The sequence below is a fragment of the Rhyacophila brunnea genome, unplaced genomic scaffold, assembly GCF_057557595.1.
Source record: "Rhyacophila brunnea isolate RB1 unplaced genomic scaffold, BYU_Rbru_1.0 scaffold_7, whole genome shotgun sequence".
NCBI lineage: Eukaryota > Metazoa > Arthropoda > Insecta > Trichoptera > Rhyacophilidae > Rhyacophila > Rhyacophila brunnea.
Genome location: NW_028233339.1, coordinates 30,651,426 through 30,671,670, shown reverse-complemented (window position 1 = coordinate 30,671,670; position 20,245 = coordinate 30,651,426). Strand labels below are relative to the sequence as shown.

The 20,245-nt window shown below is 30.3% G+C and overlaps 2 protein-coding genes across 9 annotated transcripts in view; one reads left to right on the top strand and one right to left on the bottom strand.

The window, feature by feature from the left end:
* LOC147064710 (DNA oxidative demethylase ALKBH2-like) overlaps positions 1–20,245 on the top strand; it is a 318,791-nt gene that overhangs the window by 146,540 nt on the left and 152,006 nt on the right. The gene's annotated exons all lie outside the window — the stretch shown is intronic.
* Positions 1–20,245, bottom strand: part of LOC147064711 (uncharacterized) — a 204,155-nt gene that overhangs the window by 62,489 nt on the left and 121,421 nt on the right. For 4 of the 8 annotated variants that reach the window (XM_085958118.1, XM_085958120.1, XM_085958119.1 and 1 more), the window contains exon 1: positions 5,479–5,645. The exons of the other annotated variants lie outside the window; for them this stretch is intronic. In XM_085958118.1, coding sequence (XP_085814244.1) covers positions 5,479–5,514 — 36 coding nt within the window. In that variant the 5' untranslated portion in view covers positions 5,515–5,645. Of the gene's footprint in view, positions 1–5,478; positions 5,646–20,245 lie in introns of those variants that run through there. 8 annotated transcript variants of the gene reach the window in all.

Sequence of the window (20,245 nt, the reverse complement as noted above, 5' to 3'; positions counted from 1 at the left end):
AATCAAATTTTAATACATAATTTCACTGTGCACTCGGGCACGTAGTGAGATAAAAATATATCCATATAGACTATTGATATGCATAAATGATAAAGACTTTATAAGGACTTAATTAAATTATCTCGATACTTTTAAATCGTAAATCAGATTTCAGAATATATAAAGTTGGATGCACACATATATGAGCCGGGCCTAGTAAGTGGCGAATAATATAAGGAATTATTTATTAAATTTGTTCGTCAGTAATTTTCAGATAAATATTCGTTTTACATGTCACTTAGTTACACTTTGAGATTTAGCTCATGTGTGATGTATACTATTATACCTACATCACCATCATTTTTGTAAATTAACTAAAATAGTAACCTACCTAGGTACATAAAAAAAACTATCAGTTATATTAAGCCATTTATTAGAAAAATCCATGTATTGAAAAATTAGGTTGACCTTTTTGGGATTAATCTATCAATGTTAGACCGTTTACGTACAATCTGACATGTTAAATAAATCAAGACGGATTTCACTTTAATTTTCTCAAAAGTAAATACAACATAAAGTTGGCAAAAGACCGTAAATAAAGGTACCTACCAACCTACAGAAAAATGTATTGATTTTACCGCAGAATATATTATGGACATTATGTTTCTTGAAGCACAAATATAATATCAACGTATAACGTGATATTTTACTGTTCTAAAGTCGACAGTTAATAGTAAATTATTAACACATTATATCATAGAAATAATAAATATACATTAGTATATAATACATAAAATACAATAATTATAATTATATGCGACTAATATTGTGCTTTTATAATTATATTATATATATGAAACTTTAACATTATTTTTGTGTGTTTTTCTGCACTACGTCGAAACAGATTGTATTCGGACTGTACGGTTTTAAAAACTGACCTATAATAATATGTATATTATAAAATTATAACCAATTATAAAATAAAATAATACTAAAAATTCTAAAATAATAGCACGTCCACAGCCGAGACCCGAACCTTTTATAACATAAAGTAATTTCTTACTTTTGGCCATATTCCGCATTGCTCCATAGTTGACCGCATATATTATGCATTCATTATCCGACACCCCTATGGATGAAAGTGTATGGCAAAAGGCTCTTGGTATGCTTGACTTGGTTGGACCAGCGATCAAATAGGAAATCCGCTGACAAAAAGATACTGATATAACATTATCTAGAGAAGCTAGATCTGTAAGAACACCTGGTGACAATACAAAAATCTGTTAAAAATTACAAACAACCATGAAAATCTCTATATATATCTTAAAGAGTTATTTTTGTGAATTGGAAAAAAAAATATGGAAATATTGTAAGTCTAATTTTAATTTATTGCAGGTGTTATTTATTAGTTTTAAGTTTCTATAGAATAAAGATGTAATCCAAATATAATATATGATACTGATATCAATGACATTAACTGATACAATATGTAAATCATTCTACAGTAATACGTCAGTAAATACTTATAATGATTGATAAAATACGGCAATCCATAGTGAAGAGAGACCAAAACTACAATAACTGGTGGTAATTCAAAGGATTTATTTGCCTACTACAATAATTTAGAAACGTGGTGGCAATATCTTCCTTGTGTATTTATAGAATAGTCAATACGACCAAAGCTTTGCAGTTATACATTATACAAATTTGAAATGTTAAAAGTCCAAATTGGTGTTAAACAAGGATACAATCTCTCCCTAATTTTTTCATGATGACGTGAAAGCATAATCAGAAAGTCTCTTGATAATACAATAATATAACGCTTGCTAAATTGTCAGTACTTGTACACTCACTCATATACTGCAATATATATCTGTAATAAATATATATGACGAAAGTATTTACTTATATAAATGAAATGAATGATATTGTAGGCACATATGAAAATGTTCGCGAGTTTTTATATTTATTGTGCGTTTTTATCGAGGCAGGCTTTCGGAATGATTTATCTGCCTCGTCTCGCAGAGATGACTTCACGGTCGATACAAATGTAATTTAAGCCGGTGAAGGCGTACGAATTGTAGCGGTTCGCGAAATCGTTATCAAATCATCGTTTTGATTGGAATCTGCAAACCGAAATCTGTATTTTTTGGGATAAACGACAGCAAAAAATGGCAACGTATTGTTTTATAATATGAATATATTGTAACCGAATACAAGGGTTGGTCATATTTTGAATCGAATAAATTAATCATATTTTAGTATTTCTACACAGTTTAAATAGATAATATTATTATGTATCGATGTATAGTCTTTAGACTCAGCAGTGTTTTTAGAAAAAAACTATACAAGAGATGTACATATTAATAATGAAAATTCTTTTTAATCCGGAAGTATTTTAAAGACACAACGACGTATATTTTTGTTTGTCATGAATGATCATGAAAACTTACCTATTAGAAATTAGTTTCATATAATATATCATAAATAATACAATATTATGTAGGTATGATTTTCACAATTAGTTTTCAATTTTTTAACAAAAGATCGGTTTCATCCAAGCGAATATTTTGAATTGGTACCAACATTTTCATTTAAAGATGTTGGGCTTTGTCTTGCGTACTTCTTGACTTCCCGGGTCTTTTCGGATGTTACGGTACTAAAAATTCTCTATAACTCCTTAGTTAGAAGCAGACTTGAGAGTGGGTCTATCGTTTGAGCCCCGCATCGGTTGTAGTACGGCCTTATGGTGGAGAGAGTCCAAAAGAAATTTTTAAGACTCTTTACTTTCGGCTGTATGGATATTATCCGTGGCTCTATCGGACTGATTTTCTCTTAGGGATGCTTACATACTGCAGCTTAAAATTTAGAAGGGATCTTTATTTAGCTACATATTTTTTTCAGACTTATACGCGGCGTAAATGTGAACTCTGCCATTCTTGGTGGTGTTGGCTTGTGTGTCTCTGATAATTACCTTAGAAATCGAGGGCATCCGTTGTTTGTTCTCCCACGGCGCAGAACTAACCTGCCATTAGTAATGCCAATTGGGAGGGCAGTAACCATGTTTAATGAAATCGCTTCGGATATTGATATATTCCACTTACGTGAGGGTGAATTTAGGTGGACGTTGTTTTATAAGTTTTTAAGATAGGTTCCATCTACTTTTATTTTGTTACTTATTTTATTTCTTATTTTATTACTTATTCTCTGTATTTGTATTTTTAAATTTATTAACACTTATTTTATGTCATGTCGTGAACGCTTTGAATTTATAATTTGTTATGTTCATTATATGTAAAATAAATAAATTTGATTTGATTTGATTTAAAAATGAAAATATGTGTCAAAAACCGAGTGTAACAAAACATATAGGTACTACTATATCTTTAAATCACGTATTAATATTGAAAAAAATTATATTTCATTTATATCTGACGGGAAAAGTAAAAATAAAAATGTGTATGATATTAAAAAAAAACCCCCCTTCTTCACAATATTTACAGTTTGCATATGTATTGAAATATGAATGAGATAGGTACATTAAATTATTAAATATTCATGTGATAAATATTATTTTAAAAAAGGATTACATAAAAGCTTAACGCAAAATAATTCCTGTCTACATTTGTGGTTATAACCTTTTCCCCAGCAGGATTATTTTAGCTGGCTAATTTTCTGTTGAAGGTAAAAATATCACCTACGCGTGTACAACATTTTCATTCAATAAAATGGGTAAACTCTTCACGTGCTGGTGCTAAATTATGCTTTAACAGTAAACGTAAGGCATGCTAGAATATACCCAAGGGTGTATTAAAATAAGCTACAATCTTTAGCACAACTAATTAGTATAATAGATTTTAATAATGGATAGTTGGTCTACGGAATGAATTTGAATAAAAAGATTTGCTTTTAACGTATGACGATAATTTGACAATATTACAATTTGATAAAAAAAAATGTATGTGTAATGATATATTATCGATATAAAACCTGCTGTAGGTGCGTGCGTCTGCAGTGAAATGGGGTTGAAGATTTTTCCTTTCTTGCGGCTGGTGTAGAGTTAAATGATAACTTACCTGAAATAAATGAAAAATATACAATTAAAATTCTGAACAAAGCATTTTACTTAGAATTTATAAATTAATATAAGTACCCATTGTAATTTTGAGGGTGTATTGTTTAGAGAAAATACTATACTCGGGTAATACAGTTTTCGATGTTAGTATGTACCATGTACCTATTACTAATATTATTATATTGTGGTGTAGATAAGTTACAATAACGCGTTAATCCTATGTATTATCTGTTACGTATTTTATTTATAATGAGTGAGATTTTATCAGACAGATTTCGCTTTACGAAATTCGTTTATACAAAGGAATATTATTTAAGTAATATTTACTTTTCAATAGATTTGGCATTGGATTTATTTATAGAATTATAAGATTAATTTAATTAACTTTTAAAAAAAACTTCGTGTTCACCGTTCATGAAATTAATTATTACACGTATTTCGTCGATATCGCATGCATGTGTTTATTAATAACAAAATATTAATTTGATTTTATATTAGTCATACCGAATCATATATACGGTGAAGATGATCCACGTTGTATTAACGGTTAACTAAAAGAATAACAGACTAGCTTAGCTCTAAAAGAGATATAGCCTAGGAGCGCGATGCAGAACCATAGTTATGCGCAAGATACGCGCCTATCTTTAAGTGATCGATATCAGCAACTTAGATTGCATCGCCAACGGTATACATAAGTTCATAATATTATGTCATATAGTACGTAGTAAATCCACAAAAGAAGGCAGTGGCCAATTTTAAGAAACCATTTAAAATACGCTCAGGACACGCCTAACTAAGGCAAGCTAAATTAGCAAGTCTGGATATGGTGCTTATTGCTAAGATAATCCAAATGGTTCTGCATCGCACTCTTAGGTTGCCGAATTGGCAGAGGCTCAATGGTATATAAAAAAATGCGAAGAAGAGAAGTGTTTTTCCAGATTAGAAACATATCTATGTTCTTAATACTATTGACCGAGGGTACTTGCATTTGAATTTAAATACTAATGGATTTAAGTTTTGCACTATTCCATTTGAGTCGTATTTTGCATATCTATGTTCAATAGGTTACGAATGCTACCAAAAATATTTTCTAATATAAGTGTTCATAATTATTATTTATATTCAATAACGAACGTTACGTATGACTAATCCAGTTGAATAAAAAAATAGATTTATAAATACTAGACAAAAACTGAAAAAGTGGATAATTGGCTCCTTTGATGTACAAATTATAAAGCTTGGACACACATACAATAGATTTTATTCACCTACCATAGTATCACAATGCAGTAAGTATATATACAATAATAGTTGGAGTTATATCTGATGGTTTTATTCTATAATCTATATGATGAAATAGTGTAATATAATATTTCCATTGTGTGAATTTAATTAAGTCGCCGATTATGCGACAGATAGCGTACCTGGCAGTTCATTGGCAGACATCTTGTTCCGCACATTTTTCACTAACGTACATATAAAAATATTACACACAATAATAGTTTTAACTATTCCGTGTCACGCAACAAGATATTATCATAACTTCTTTGACTAACTAAACTTTCTCGTCATACAAAACAAAGCGAGTCCCATTGAACGGTTGCATAATAACGTCTATATTACTTTATTGACCGTGTTTACAATACAATTAATTATCATTTGACGTTTTGTTTTGTCGTTTTAGTTAACTTGTGATGCGCTGTACACGCAGATGCTCACAGTCAATCAATATTATATTATACATGAAAACTACCGTTTCTTAAAAGAAAACCCCCTTCTCTTCCGCCGAAAAATTGATTATTTTAGTTATCAAAAGCTTTATGTATACTTACATATTATAATATAATATATTATAAACCACAAGCAAAATATAAAAATAATTTAATCAAGGAACATTGTCGGTACTACAATAATTTTAAAACACCACTCCATCGGATGTCCCACATCCGACAGAGATCTTATTAAAATGTAGGTTAAAATAGTCACATCTTCCACAACCGACATTATTACTTGGAAACACCTAGTTGTGAACTATTTTTAGTAAATGTAAAAATATGACAATTATAAAATATCCACTTATTTAATTTTATAAGAATGCCAGTGAAAAATAATATTTTAGTAATATTTTACTTAACCTACCTTTCCTGTCAGAATGACCGTTGAGATTTGAATTTTCAGTGTTCATTTCTTTCTTTTTCTCCGGGAATTTGTCACTATACTTTGAGCCTAAAGCATTCTTTAATATCCTTTGTGATCTGTTGCTTGCCATGATGAATAAAAATACGGATTATAGAAACTTTTCTAAACTTTTATAACAATATCCGTCTGTCCGGTGAACATAGCAGCAACTGTCAGATCAGACGCATCTTTCTCACCCGCGCCCAGCCAACAATGTCGGTTGGTAAGAACCGACATTATTATTCGGACACTGTCGGTAGATCCGTCATTTCTTGAGTATCTCGGAATTTTTCAAACAAACAAAAAAACTGTGATTGTGGTATAAATGTTTAAAGTGTTTAAATAACTTTTACGTAATAATCCGAAAATGACAAAAATTCAGATCCGACTTTTTTAATTGGGACCGACGATATGACAAAATTATTTTACGTGAAGCCTACAAAAACAACTTGATCAGAGGGATGCGGTTGCATATTTTTACATAATAAATCAATATCGCATTTTTAATCAATAATGCTACAGTATTGATACTTCAGTACACCGTCAGCATGTCAGCAGACTGAGCATACATACAACTGCATTCTACAATCGTGTCAGTAATCTGCAATTTCGACGAGATCCTATAAGCCGAGGAAAATGGTGTTGCCTTCGCCAACTTCTGGAGCGACACATTGATTGTAGTTATTGAACGATGAAAAAGAAGGTATTTCACTATTACATTAATAATTAAGGAGGGGGGTAGAACCCCTAACTTATCCTAATCGATATTTCAGGATTTAAAAAAAATATATAACATACATTAGAAAATCACTTAGCTGCCAATAATTCTTGGTGGGGAGGGATTTTATATAGTATAAAATATAATAATGTAATCAATCTATGTATACAAACGTAATAATAACGATTAGAATAATATGTTCTCTTCCATTTAGGGCAGGGGTCGGAGAGCTACGGTATATTCCCACATGTAAAAATGATAGTCTTGGGGTTAATAATAACTCAATGAACATATACGTTCAGAATTCAGATATTGATTAATATACTTTCAATTGGGCCGCGAATTCTTTTAATTGGATAATTTACTGTATGATAGATTAGCTTGGAGGATTGATAGAGTCACGTTTTGAACTTTGAAGGAACAATTATTATGAAGGAAGCATTGAATTAAAAAACGAAGCTTTTTTATGTCAAAAGCTAAAAAGCTTTCAAAACTGCATATTATGAAGAAGTGATAAATTATAGATACATACAAAGTTTAGTAAAATTCAACTAAAAAGTTCGAAATGAATATATTAATTATATTTTATCAAATATTTTATAAAATATATGGATACTTATATACCTACTTTTCATATTTTTGACTGTATTCTAATACAAATGGTTTTAACATACTTATGTCCTGTAAGTTTTTCGAATTTAGAATGTAATACCTAAAACGTTTCCCAATCTCTGACTTAGACAGACATTTTAACAAAATTTCAACATGATGAAAGTTATTAATTGATTAAGTCAGTATTCATTAACTTTATAGAATTTTATTGTACAAATGATTACATGAATTATATTAAATTCTACAGAATTTAAGATAATTTGTTTAATTTAATCATTTGTTGGATGAAACTTGTTCTGATTGATATTAAATTATGCTAATAATTTACTACCATCAGAACATGTAAAATACAAATATGATTTAAATCTAATGGTTGACTAAAAAAAATAATTAATTCCGTTAAAAACATACTTAAGTCATTAATTCATACTGGAATCAATTTTAGGTAATAAATTATATTTTTGATTATGAATAAATAAGTGAATTCGATTATTATAGAAATTAATCATACTATAACGCAAAAAATCATAGATGTCGTGTATTCATATTTTATTATTAAGCTCACACTATAGGATGACGTATACTGAAAGCAGATTAATAATTATTATGTGATGTAATATGGCATGGAGGGGGTTGGACTCCAGTGTGATTTCAATTAATAATGTATTTGTTACGAACTCAATTATTACAGGTGTTCAAATAAAATTGCAAAACGTAGCCACCAAACAAACGAAAACGCTATTTATTTTGTATTTTAAAAATATTCTAAATAATTTTAACGTTCTTTTTGTATGAAATATTCGAATTGTATTAAGATACTCGTAATTTTAGTATTCATCATAATTTAAGACAAAAAATTCGTATCATTTTACATTAATTAAGCATTAATTATTTTTTTAAATAAACTCACCAAAAATAGTCTTAAAAATATTTAATAATATTTGTTTGTTATATAGATAAGCTGATGTTCTACGAATTATAAAAAATAATACAATAAAACTGTTACATAATATTACGAGTACATAATGTTGCATAAGTAATTAATTTTGAATTCAAGGGCGTTGATTTTATCCGTTATAAAAATATTATATTATATCGATATTTGAATAGGTATATATCGATGACCTAATAATTAAATTAGTACCATATCAATATTATGATCTATTTTTTAAATAAAGGTAGTCAAGATTAACGATAAAACACATGATGGTTTATTGAAATGAGTATTATTTAAATATGGAACAAAGTTTTTGGTTTAGTTTGGGACTGAGTATTCTGAATATGGATTTATATCGTCTAAGAGTCGGCTATAACCACAATGCTAAACTGTAGTATTACAAAATAAATCTTATCAACGTACAGGAGTTTTACCACGGTCTTAAGCCTTCATTAATATCTACGACAAATAATATTTTAGAATGATTTTGTTAGCTAGTACATAATGTGAAGATTATATGAATACGAAAGTATTCAGTCCAACAAAAAGTTTACAACAATATTGGTTTGCCTACATTAAAGTAGAAAGAATTACTAAAATATAATTTTACAGTAAATCCCATTTTGTATTTGTGAGTATTCAATTTGTTTTCACGTCAAATTTGCATAAAAATATATTTCTTTGGAAACCTTGATAAAATTTTTCGTAATGGAAAAAAAACACTTTTCCTAGAAACATCTGGATCTCACGTAACCAGTTCAAGATGACAGAATCTAAATAATAAGTTTTATAAATTTATGGGTGGCATTGGCCTAAACTGAGTATAAAAAAGAAACAAAAAATTTAAACACTTACCGTTCAAAATATTGTATTAATTATTAATAACTACAAATTTAATATTTATATTATCGTATTATACTGATTACAAATTATTTTAATAATTGAAACTGCGCAACTAAACTCAAGGTAACAGCACATTTTTTATCAGATTACAGAACAGTTTTTTTTACTGTTTTACAGTTTATCTTTAAATTTTAAAACTGTCAAATTTCCTTTTCAATGTTTTTAGATACGCATACGATTGTCAATTCTTATCGATAAATTATGTGCTTAGTATTCTGTAATTAATTAATTACACCTGCATTGTACATTGCCTTAAATTCCTTCCATTTTAAGTAAATAATATAATAGACAAATGGTCATAATGATAACAGTCAATTGTATTTTAAAAAATCACATCCCAAAAATAAATTACCGTTTCTTTCCACCACCAAAAGCAATCGGCCTCCCGATACTCACGTCTGTAATAATACTATGTGCGCTTCAACATTTGACTACAATAATAATATGCCACGTAAATATTTTTGCTTACGTGCATCCTTCATTTTCGGGTTTAATAAACTTTGAAGGGTATACCTGTTATACATCTTCAGTGGATTCATTCAAATTTGCTTTTGCATATTATCCCAGTTATAGGTTATACGTTATGTTATAATTCATGAAATTCTTATCTCTTAGACTTACAGAATAAAAATTCCACGACTAAACTAAAATTAAGAAAAATAATGCATCTATCAATGGGCAAATTACAAATAATAAGTATTAAAAATCAATTTTTATCAATCAATATCATTCGGCAGTATTATTAGATGTCATAAAGTACGTAGCTTTTAAATTCGTAAACACTGAATCTATTGTAATGTAAATGATGTATGTATTGTAAATCAACTCTTAGAAATAAACATAGAAAAATAATCCAGCTATATATCTTACAAAGAGTTATATTACGCAAGTTTATGTATGTACTGAATAATAAACAATATTTTTTTAACCATAGCCGATCCAAGAAGATCATAAGGTCTCACAAAAAGTGGAGGTTTGTATTAACAAAGTTTTTGTGAGAAATTACTGTTAGCCACTTGATCAACCTATTAGGTCATATATTTAAATAATATATGTATTTTCCAGACCTATGATTCGAACCTGGGACCACGACATTAACCCAAAACGTTAGCCGCTCGGCAATCATTGTTGTAATTATAATTATTATTTCTTTTTCTTTTCTTTCGACCGTGTTCGATCCAAATAGGATCATATGGGCCTGCACAGAGTAGAGGTTTGTATTGACAGATTTTGTTTTTTACGAGAAATGGATGTCAGCCACTTGCTCAACCTATTAGGTCCATAAACTGACGCACACAAATTGAAAAACAATATGTGTACTTGCCAGACCCAGGATTCGAACCTGGGACCCACGGCGTTATAGTCCAACGCTTAAACCGCGCGCCCACCGTTATATGTATATATATCTATATTTTTTGAAAACTGTTATTTGTTGATTAAGTTTATATGACAGTTCCGAAATGGTAATATTTTTCACTCTAAATGAAAAACTCAAACTCAAAAAGGATTTAATATGACTACCTTATTTTTAGACTTCATAAAAAAGTATCAATACCACCGGAAATAAAAAAAAATGATACCAATCCGTCTATTCGATACCCGAATTGAAAATTAATCCCTTTGTAAAGACGCACAATAGATTTTCCCGGATATATCTTTTGAAATATTACTCCCTTTTCTTTCTTTATCTTATACCAAACCTTTAAATCTCGATTATAAAAGGTTAAAGGTGCTTTGATCATGTAGCATCGTTAACGTGGCTTTTCTGGTATTTCTATTGAAAGGAAACTATGGCCCATTATGATGTTTATAACATATAATAACATGTATGACATGTAACGATGATTCATTCCTTTCAGATCCAGTGACTGCAATCATATAACTCACATATAAGATAGGATAAGTATATACTCAGAATATCGACATACGACGAATAGCGACATTTCTTTTACCACGCGAAAAAACTCGGCTACAAATCGCAGTCCTCGGTTCCTAATGAATACTACAAAATATTCATCAGAATCACCACCGCCTTGCGCTACAAAGAATTTTCCAGGGTTTTTGCAAGGCGGTTTCATAGGCCCTGGCCGAATTCAAATTAGCAATACCCGATGCGGGTAGAAGAATAATTTTCAATAAGGCATATTCTCTCAGCCGGCACAATTTTCATTTGACTAGCATCAAGTAGTTTACGTGCCAAAGTCCTTAAGAAACCTCGATAGTAAATGCGAGGTATCCATAAAGGCATCTAGAACAAAAAAAAAACCGTATTCTAAAACAATGTACTATGATCGTAGTTATTGCAGAGATAATTTCTATGGAAAAATGCTAATTGAAACTAAAATTATAAATTTTAAAATGCTTATACATTTTCCGTGACGTATTTTTAATTTATTTGTTGGCATAATTAAATGACATCAAAGTAATTTAATAAACTGTTATCCTAATATTGAAAACAAATGAATTGACAATAACAACTAGTAATGAAGATAAAATAATCACAATTGATTACGTGATATTAATAGACAATGTATAGCTGGGAATTCTGGAACCCTGGGATGTCCTATATTCATTCCGCTCGCATTACCATGGTAACGGAGAGTTTCTATGGAAATGCATCGCATATTACGTAGGTACGTAATGTGCATCAAAACGCAACCCGGATACAGCTGGTAGCGACATAAAAATCAATGTTTCTATAGGAACCGTGAGTACATTTCCATCTCGATAATGTGACCTAATAAATAATATAATAATTGCAAGATGCTACAATATATTGATAGTACTAAATTATATCGAAGTGATTGATTTTATTTAAGTATGTAAAATAATATTATTACAAATAAAAACTCAAACAAAGAAATGTCAATATTTAGAATCAATAATTAACTTTACTTCAATTAAGAATTAAGTGAATGTTAGTTTTTTACTGACATATGATATAATATGAATTAAAATAAATCTAGAATAGAGAGTTTTATGCAATATTTTTGTTCATAGACTCATAAAATCGAACGGAATGTACAATATAATATATTATTTAACTTTCCATATTACGTAAGTATGCACTTATGTGGTAGATTTTATTAAGACAATGTTTTTATGCGATTATAATCAATGCATTTACTTAAAGTATTGTTGTATCGTGAACAATATTTATCTGCAGACACAATAATAAGTGTCCTAATTTATAAAATAAAAATAACTAGATATAATTCAGCCTAGACCTAAATATTTACTTATAATTTTTATTTTATTTCAACGTATATCGATAACACTTTCATAATGATTTGGATATACCTATGTTATATTTTGTTCAAAAAAGTATTTTTTTTTATTAAAAAAGCAATTTGCAATAATTCAAATAAATAATATGTGTAGTACGGATTAGTAATAGTTCAAAGTTCTTTTAGTACAAATATAATATTAAACATTTGCAGTATGTATGCACTACTAACATAACATAAGGTTGTCGTAATATTTTTGTTTTTTTTGGGTTACGTAAGATAATATTTTTTAATCTCAATGATGCTTTTAGTCAGAAAGTTTTATTTTTTATTTTATGGCAAGTGTCCTGGATAACAATGTTAGTTGTGGGTAATTGCGAATTTTATTTACCAATGCGATAAGTCGCCATTAAGATACAACCGAAGTTATGTATATACAGTTACGCTGTTTTCTTAAAAAAATGATTGGCTTTTATAGACATATTGTGAATAATACACATCTTTAAAGGATGGGTGTACTTACTCTATGACGGAGCGACTGCCTCACCTACTTCGCGGAAAACTGCCACTGAATGATGAACATACAGTGACACTTATATAATATGTACATATTTTAATGTCCTTGTATATTGTAATAAATACTGAGCTCGCATTATTTTATTTTCGTAAAATGCTCACTTCTAACTTAGCTTATTGCAGGAAATGTCACCGTATAAAATTTTTTGCTCAACATCGGTTTCGTAAATTTGGTATGGCAACTTATTTTAAACAAATTACCGCATCAGTATAAGTAGACGTTATTTTCTCTCTGTTGTAAATCGGCTTAATGTGTTCGGCCAATTTACAATCGAGCAGATGCTATAGTCAATAGTGTGTTATCTAGAACTAATCAAAGTAAAATTAACAACAATAACTTTGTTTCAAAACCATTATCTAGAATTGTTTATGGTACTTGAGTGAATTTATAAGAATCCAGAAATTCGGGACATTGTTATTGAAGCGTGAACCTTGCAACATCGAAGGGACGCCGGCACTACGACGCCGTGCTGGAAAACCGCCACTTTATTGGTCAAACAGAGCGAAAATGGATTACCTATCTGATTCTCGGTGTATATAATTGGTGATACAAGTCTAAGGTGATGGTTAATGTTGGGATTCGGCCAAGAACTATCCTGAACTGTAAATGCATAAATACAATATTAGATAACATAGCATCGAATTGCCTGGAAATCGTCTATGAATTTGTTTAGCTTGGCTCATGTGTAACTGAAAATGATGGTTGTGAACTGAAGTTGTTACACGAATAAAGATGACAAAAATCGTCGTATTTAAGTTAGATATAAGATTATGATATTTGGATATTCATACATTTAGGTTAAATTTAAAGAGACTTATTTATATACTTAATAATATGTATAACTTTATAAAAATTTAACAGGCCATGATGCCAAATGACAATACATAGTGTAGTGAAACAGCAGTATAGTAAAAGAAGTGAAACAATCACAAACACCCAGGCTTTCAGAAAATCATATAAAAATATATTGTGACCTCACCGGGTCGACCCCGGAGCCTAAGGATGAAAAAGTAGTGCTGTAGATTACGAGGGCCGCCTATTACTCTATGAATTCATGGACAAGACGGCAATAAAACGGCAGAACGCATTTGAGGTGCGAAGCCTAAGCGCACTAACACACCCAATATATGTTCTTGGTGTCATGTGGAAATTCATACTTATTATTTGTCCAAATTACCCACAAGAGCGTCAACAGTTAGATACAGTTACCTAGTCATCATTAAGTATGAAAAATGCCTACATGCTAGAGCACGTTGCCACCAGGAATAATGACTACGAAGAAAAATTATCTACAAACAAATTTTTCAATATGTAATGAAATATAATACTTATATAATTTTAATGAATAGGTAGGTATTATCGAACGAAGGTAATTGATGGAATTTGAATTTAAATTCTAATGGATTTAAGTTTTGTACTATTCAAATTGAGTAATTGATTGAAATAAAACATAATAATATGAAGTACTAAATTCACTAAGTTTAATTAAATTCAGAACCGGTTTCGCCTGCTTCAAATTACCACCATCAGCTCGTATATAATATAGCAGTTGACGATGTCTCTTTGAACTGGACGAAACCGGTCGAATTTGAAGTATGTATTATTGTATTTTATTTTAATTATTAAAACAATATATTATTTCCACCGCAAATAATTGACAGTTAACACAATAAAAGAAATTTAATATATGGTATACTTTTTGGTAAATTGTCAATATGCCAACAGGTTTCATACGAGTATTAAGGTAATTTATTATGTCATTCATATCGCCTATGATGGACGTATGGTAGTAATTTTGCGGACGAAACAATGTGCTGTAGGTTAAAATCTTGCATCTGGAACATTCACGTGATGATTTAGGTAATATGGAAATCATTTATTAGCAGGATCTGCCTCGAAAAATCATAACTCCAAACGATATATTTCTTGTGCAGTTGTGGGGTTCGAACTCATGCTTCACAGAAAGCTATTCTACGCATCATGTTTTCGTTGGATCCTGAGTATATATTTTACGGGTTGAGCGACAACCATGTTTCGTAAAAAATAATCTGTTAAAAATTCTCATCGGGAGGAGATGAAGATCCATATCGGATTATAAAGCTAATGAAAATAAATACAATTTATCATTCTATGATTTTTTCCATCAACAAGTCGGCAGCACTTCACCTAGCAATACAATAAAACACAGTTGAAGGTTTCCTTGCATAACAAGAAGTGGATGTTGTTATTTTGTTTGTTATAATTTGTATGCGCTAACCGACTGCAAGCAAAGTAGTAGGTAATAGTTTCGAGTTAATCAAACAATAAAACTGCCTTGAACGTGGCAAGCGAATGAATGGGTTCACATGTCGATGTTTTGAAACCGACTGGAGGTACCCGCCATTGTTTGCGACAAGATTCGCGTGTGTTTTGAATGAATAGTCGTATCTAGCCATGCAGAATTGTTCAATGCGCTAAATTCGGTTGAATTAGATTTCGTTTGTATTTACATATAAAATAAATAGCGCGCAACATATTTTCTTAAATCTCTTGCAACATTTCCGTTGAAAAATATTATATATTAAAAACAACGTAATGCAAAATGTCACACATTAAAATACTACGCTAGGTAACTACTTAACGTAATTATCTATTAATTTTCTTCTTCATAAATACATAATAAATCTTTTAATGAATTTTTCATTTGCATTTGTCAAATTCTTCTTCTTCGGTCCTTCCATTAATCCCTGTCGCTCGCCAGTCTACTTGTGTCATTCCAGGCCATACCAGCATCCCGTAGATCCGCCGTATACACTCTATAGCTAGTTTTAGCGGTCTTCCAGGACGGCGTACTCTTGTTCGCTTGCCTGTTCTTCAATGGTCAAATTACGTTATGAAAATTAGTCCGTTATGGAAAATAGTACTATGGCGTGTTTGGCATTATCGCGTCACGGAGTTAACTTGAATTTTATAGCAATGTATTTTTGTACATTAGCATTACTTGGCAGAGTTATATGACATACTTGGCAGAGTTATATAATATATGGACACCATACGAATTTTTGTTGCTTGCAAGGCTACTTGCGTCATTTCAGGGCATCCCGTAGATTCGCCGTATATAGGTACTCTATAGATAGTTTTTAGCGGTCTTCTAGGATGCCGTAATCCGGTTCGCTTGTCTGTTTTTCAGTTGTCAAATCACGTTATGAAAAATAGCACCACGGCGTGTTTGGCATTTATGATTCACGGTGTTAGCTTAAATTTTATAGAAACGTATTTTTGTAGGTACATAATATACACTATACAATATATACCTATGTTTATTTAACTTAATGTAACGATGGCCAACGTCGATTTTATTATAAATTATATAGGCCTGGAGGGTTAAAAAAATGTATAAAATATTTGCGATTGCGATTTTTTAAGGTAATTTTCATTTTTATAGTATGATAGCAGGTACACATTATTGTTAGATTTCGACCTCTCCATAACATTGACTATAATGATCCAATAATGAATATACACCAGACAGCTAATTCATTACCATAAATTAATTAACTAAATACTAGTTATAATCTTAAGGATTATCATAGCCAAACCAAAATATCATGTACACCTACTTTATCAAAAATTATCATACCTACTGAGAATTTGCTACATAAAAATACCTATCTTTGTATCTAATATAAAATATAAGTAATATGAACTTGTAAATATGCATACCTTTCAAATGCCTTAGCCTTTTCGGAACAATCGATCAATTTTTTTCTTATACTTAATAATTATTTTTTTAATTCACAAATGTTTTGTTATTGTTTATTATTAGCCCATTAAAATCGCTACCTATACCCTATTGTTATTAATAATATTAATATATATCTATATATATATTATAGTGTTTTGGCTACTGTCTCTATGTAAACAATTGAGGTGGATAATAATAGAATCAGCTATATCAGTATGTATTATATTGTTATATGAATGGTTTAATATTATTTATAATCTTGTGTGAATTTAAAGGCATCTAACCTTACCTTATCTTATCTGAAATTAAGCTTTCCATTATGTTTGTATGGCAACCTTTAGTCTAGGTGAAAATTAAATCGACCATTGTTCTTGCAATATTGGATTGTATTTTTGAATTGTTAATTTTTTTTCTCATATAAGTATATAAATTTATATGTTATTATTTATTAAAATTTAGTTTTATGTATGTACAATAATTGAACATCAACATTTGAAATTGCTTTTTGTTAGTGCTGATCTTAAATAAAAATTACTGGGAAACCTTCAACTATATTAAGAGTTATACATTTTGGCCAACACGCCATCACGGCTATTTGGGAAACTAAAATCTAACATCCTCCATCTGTCATGCATATCTCATGGATTCTTCCCTCCAACTTCTGTCGTTCCGAAAAATTATGATATTGCATAGGCCGTGATATAGAGTCTCACTTTACATTGAATGGATATCACTTCAGCAAAATATGACTTCTGATTGACTATTTTTATTTCTCGCCAATTTTATACGAAATGCATCGACAAAACATTTCTCACACACTTTTTAATGATTCATTAAAGTATACATAACTATTATATCTACATTTATTCTTTATTAATCTATGATCCACATAAAATAAAATATATAATGCAACGTGTGTTACGTAGATATTTCGGTTGTATAGCATGACCGAGACTCTAATTAAGATAATTTAATGATATTATTGTCTATAACTTTACCATGCAAATTGCAAATTACATGACGTGTAGGTAGGTACTACTGATGGTGAAACGTATGTTATGTACTTGGAATAATTTAAACCACGCGTTATTGTATTAACACGTTACATTGAACTAAAATCCATTCCTGTGTTTATTGACTAGATAAATGATTTTAAACTTTATTTGGTTCGCGGAACAAAAGCGTTTTATAAAATTTCGAGGAACACTTACCTGCGTGACACATAAATTTAAAGGGGTTTTTCTATAAAAGAGACTTGTCAATCAGTAAAGAGTGACATCCTTAAGTAAAATACCGTCCCTTGCTATCTGTAACATAAAATTGTGTGTAATTTCATTATCTTCTGCTTTTCTGATACACGAGTAAAGTTATCTTAACGTTTAGAAAATAGATCATTACTTTGCTGTAGCAGGGCTCGAAATGGACCGGAGCGCCGTTCCTGTTCGTGAAATCGGTAAAATTACCGCTCCGTCTCGTGGAAAAAAAAATTGCCCATCTGAGCTAGATATGCCATATATTTAATAGAAAATCGAACACACTTATTTTTTTGAAATACACATAAAATTTGATAAATATGTAAATATCTTTAGAAAACTGTCGAGCGCTCCGGTTCGTAAAATATTCCATTTCGAGCTCTGCTGTAGATAAATGTAACGTTACCTAGGGTACAAACACATTCACAGACACCAAACGACCAGTGAATAGTGGCAAAATTAATTAATGACGTGTCAATTCGTCAAATTTAATTCTTTAATCCGTGTTTACGCATGTTTCAAAAACTATATTTGAGTACTGCTCACGGGGCCCCAAGATTCCATAAAACTTTGGTCGAGAATCACTGGACTAGATACGTCATAATTACCTACATTGTTTTTATTGCATCCAAAAAACGCCATGTTATTATTGTTTTTATAGGTGAGAATAAATTGCAAGATATTTACCGATATTTCAGAAACCGCAAGTGGTACAACTGTGGTCAGTTACTTAGTTGTTTGGAATTCAAGTTAAAACACGTGGTTACGGCGAAAACGAATGACTGTTCTTCGACGGTCACTATGGTTGGCAGGGTCAGCATAGGGATTATGGGCTACATGGTCATATTAGTTCATGATCACAACATATTGTTCGATGTATCGTAATAATATAATGACACTGGTAGGATTGCCAAAAAAATACATCATCGATGAAATAGCACATTCAGACATGTTCAGTGTAACTCATTGTGTGAAGTGTTACTGTAAATAATTAAGAGTATCAATATAATATTACAAAATGTATATGTATAAGAATTTTACATGATGGTATTGCAATACTTCCTGCATAAAATTATTGTTTGCATGGCGATTATCTCGAGGGAGAAAAATATTGGCGTTTCCCAAAGATCACGATTTTATGAAACACGTAATATAGAGCTTGGCGGCGATTGTATGTAGGTATATTATTGTGTTTTTTTTTTATTTTAAAATTTTCCCAATGATAGTGTAGTAAAACAGTACCTAGTGTATTTAGTAATAAAAGAGAAACAATAAAACACACCACAAACATCCAAGCTTTAAGAAAATTGCATACATCTATTGAGACCTCATCGAGAATCGAACTAGTCATTGGTGAAAGGCCAGCGCCTAATGCACATTATCCAATTAATATTTTGTAAGTCGGCGTAGTGGCCTGATGACGTTTTGTTTTAACTGTCTTTTATATATTATTACATACTATATAATATTATTATGTTTTTTGTGATTATTGGTATTAAAAAAAATATTTAACTTCATAAAAAAATTAAAATTCATGGAGTCTCTCGGAAACATCTGCACACTTCATTGACTTATGGAATTTACTGATTTAGTAAATCTAAAAAAATTTTTTTTGGAATGTTCACAGGCTGACAGATCCAAGTAATAACACCGTGTAAAGTTTGCTACATATACGAAATGACTTACAGCTACGTTAAATTTGAGGTACATTAAATTACATGCGTTTTGTGAATAGCAACAAAATCAAATTGACATATTCGACGTGTTGCACTCGGACGAGTTTAGATGTGCGATACGGCTTAGTCTGGCAGTCTTTTTTCACTGTGCTTTTCTTCAATTTATTTTGTTTTTGTTTGTGGACTATATTATAATATTGACTTTTCATTCAAGAATTTTTATTTTATCTCACAAAGGTACAAAATTCCACTTGCACAGGTGCACTGAAATGTCTTAAGACGTTCCTGGTTATGAGTCGTTACATTATTCATGTGAAAGACTAATAACAATAACCTATTATAATGCATAATAACAATAACAGAAGCCGTAACCATGAAATAACTCT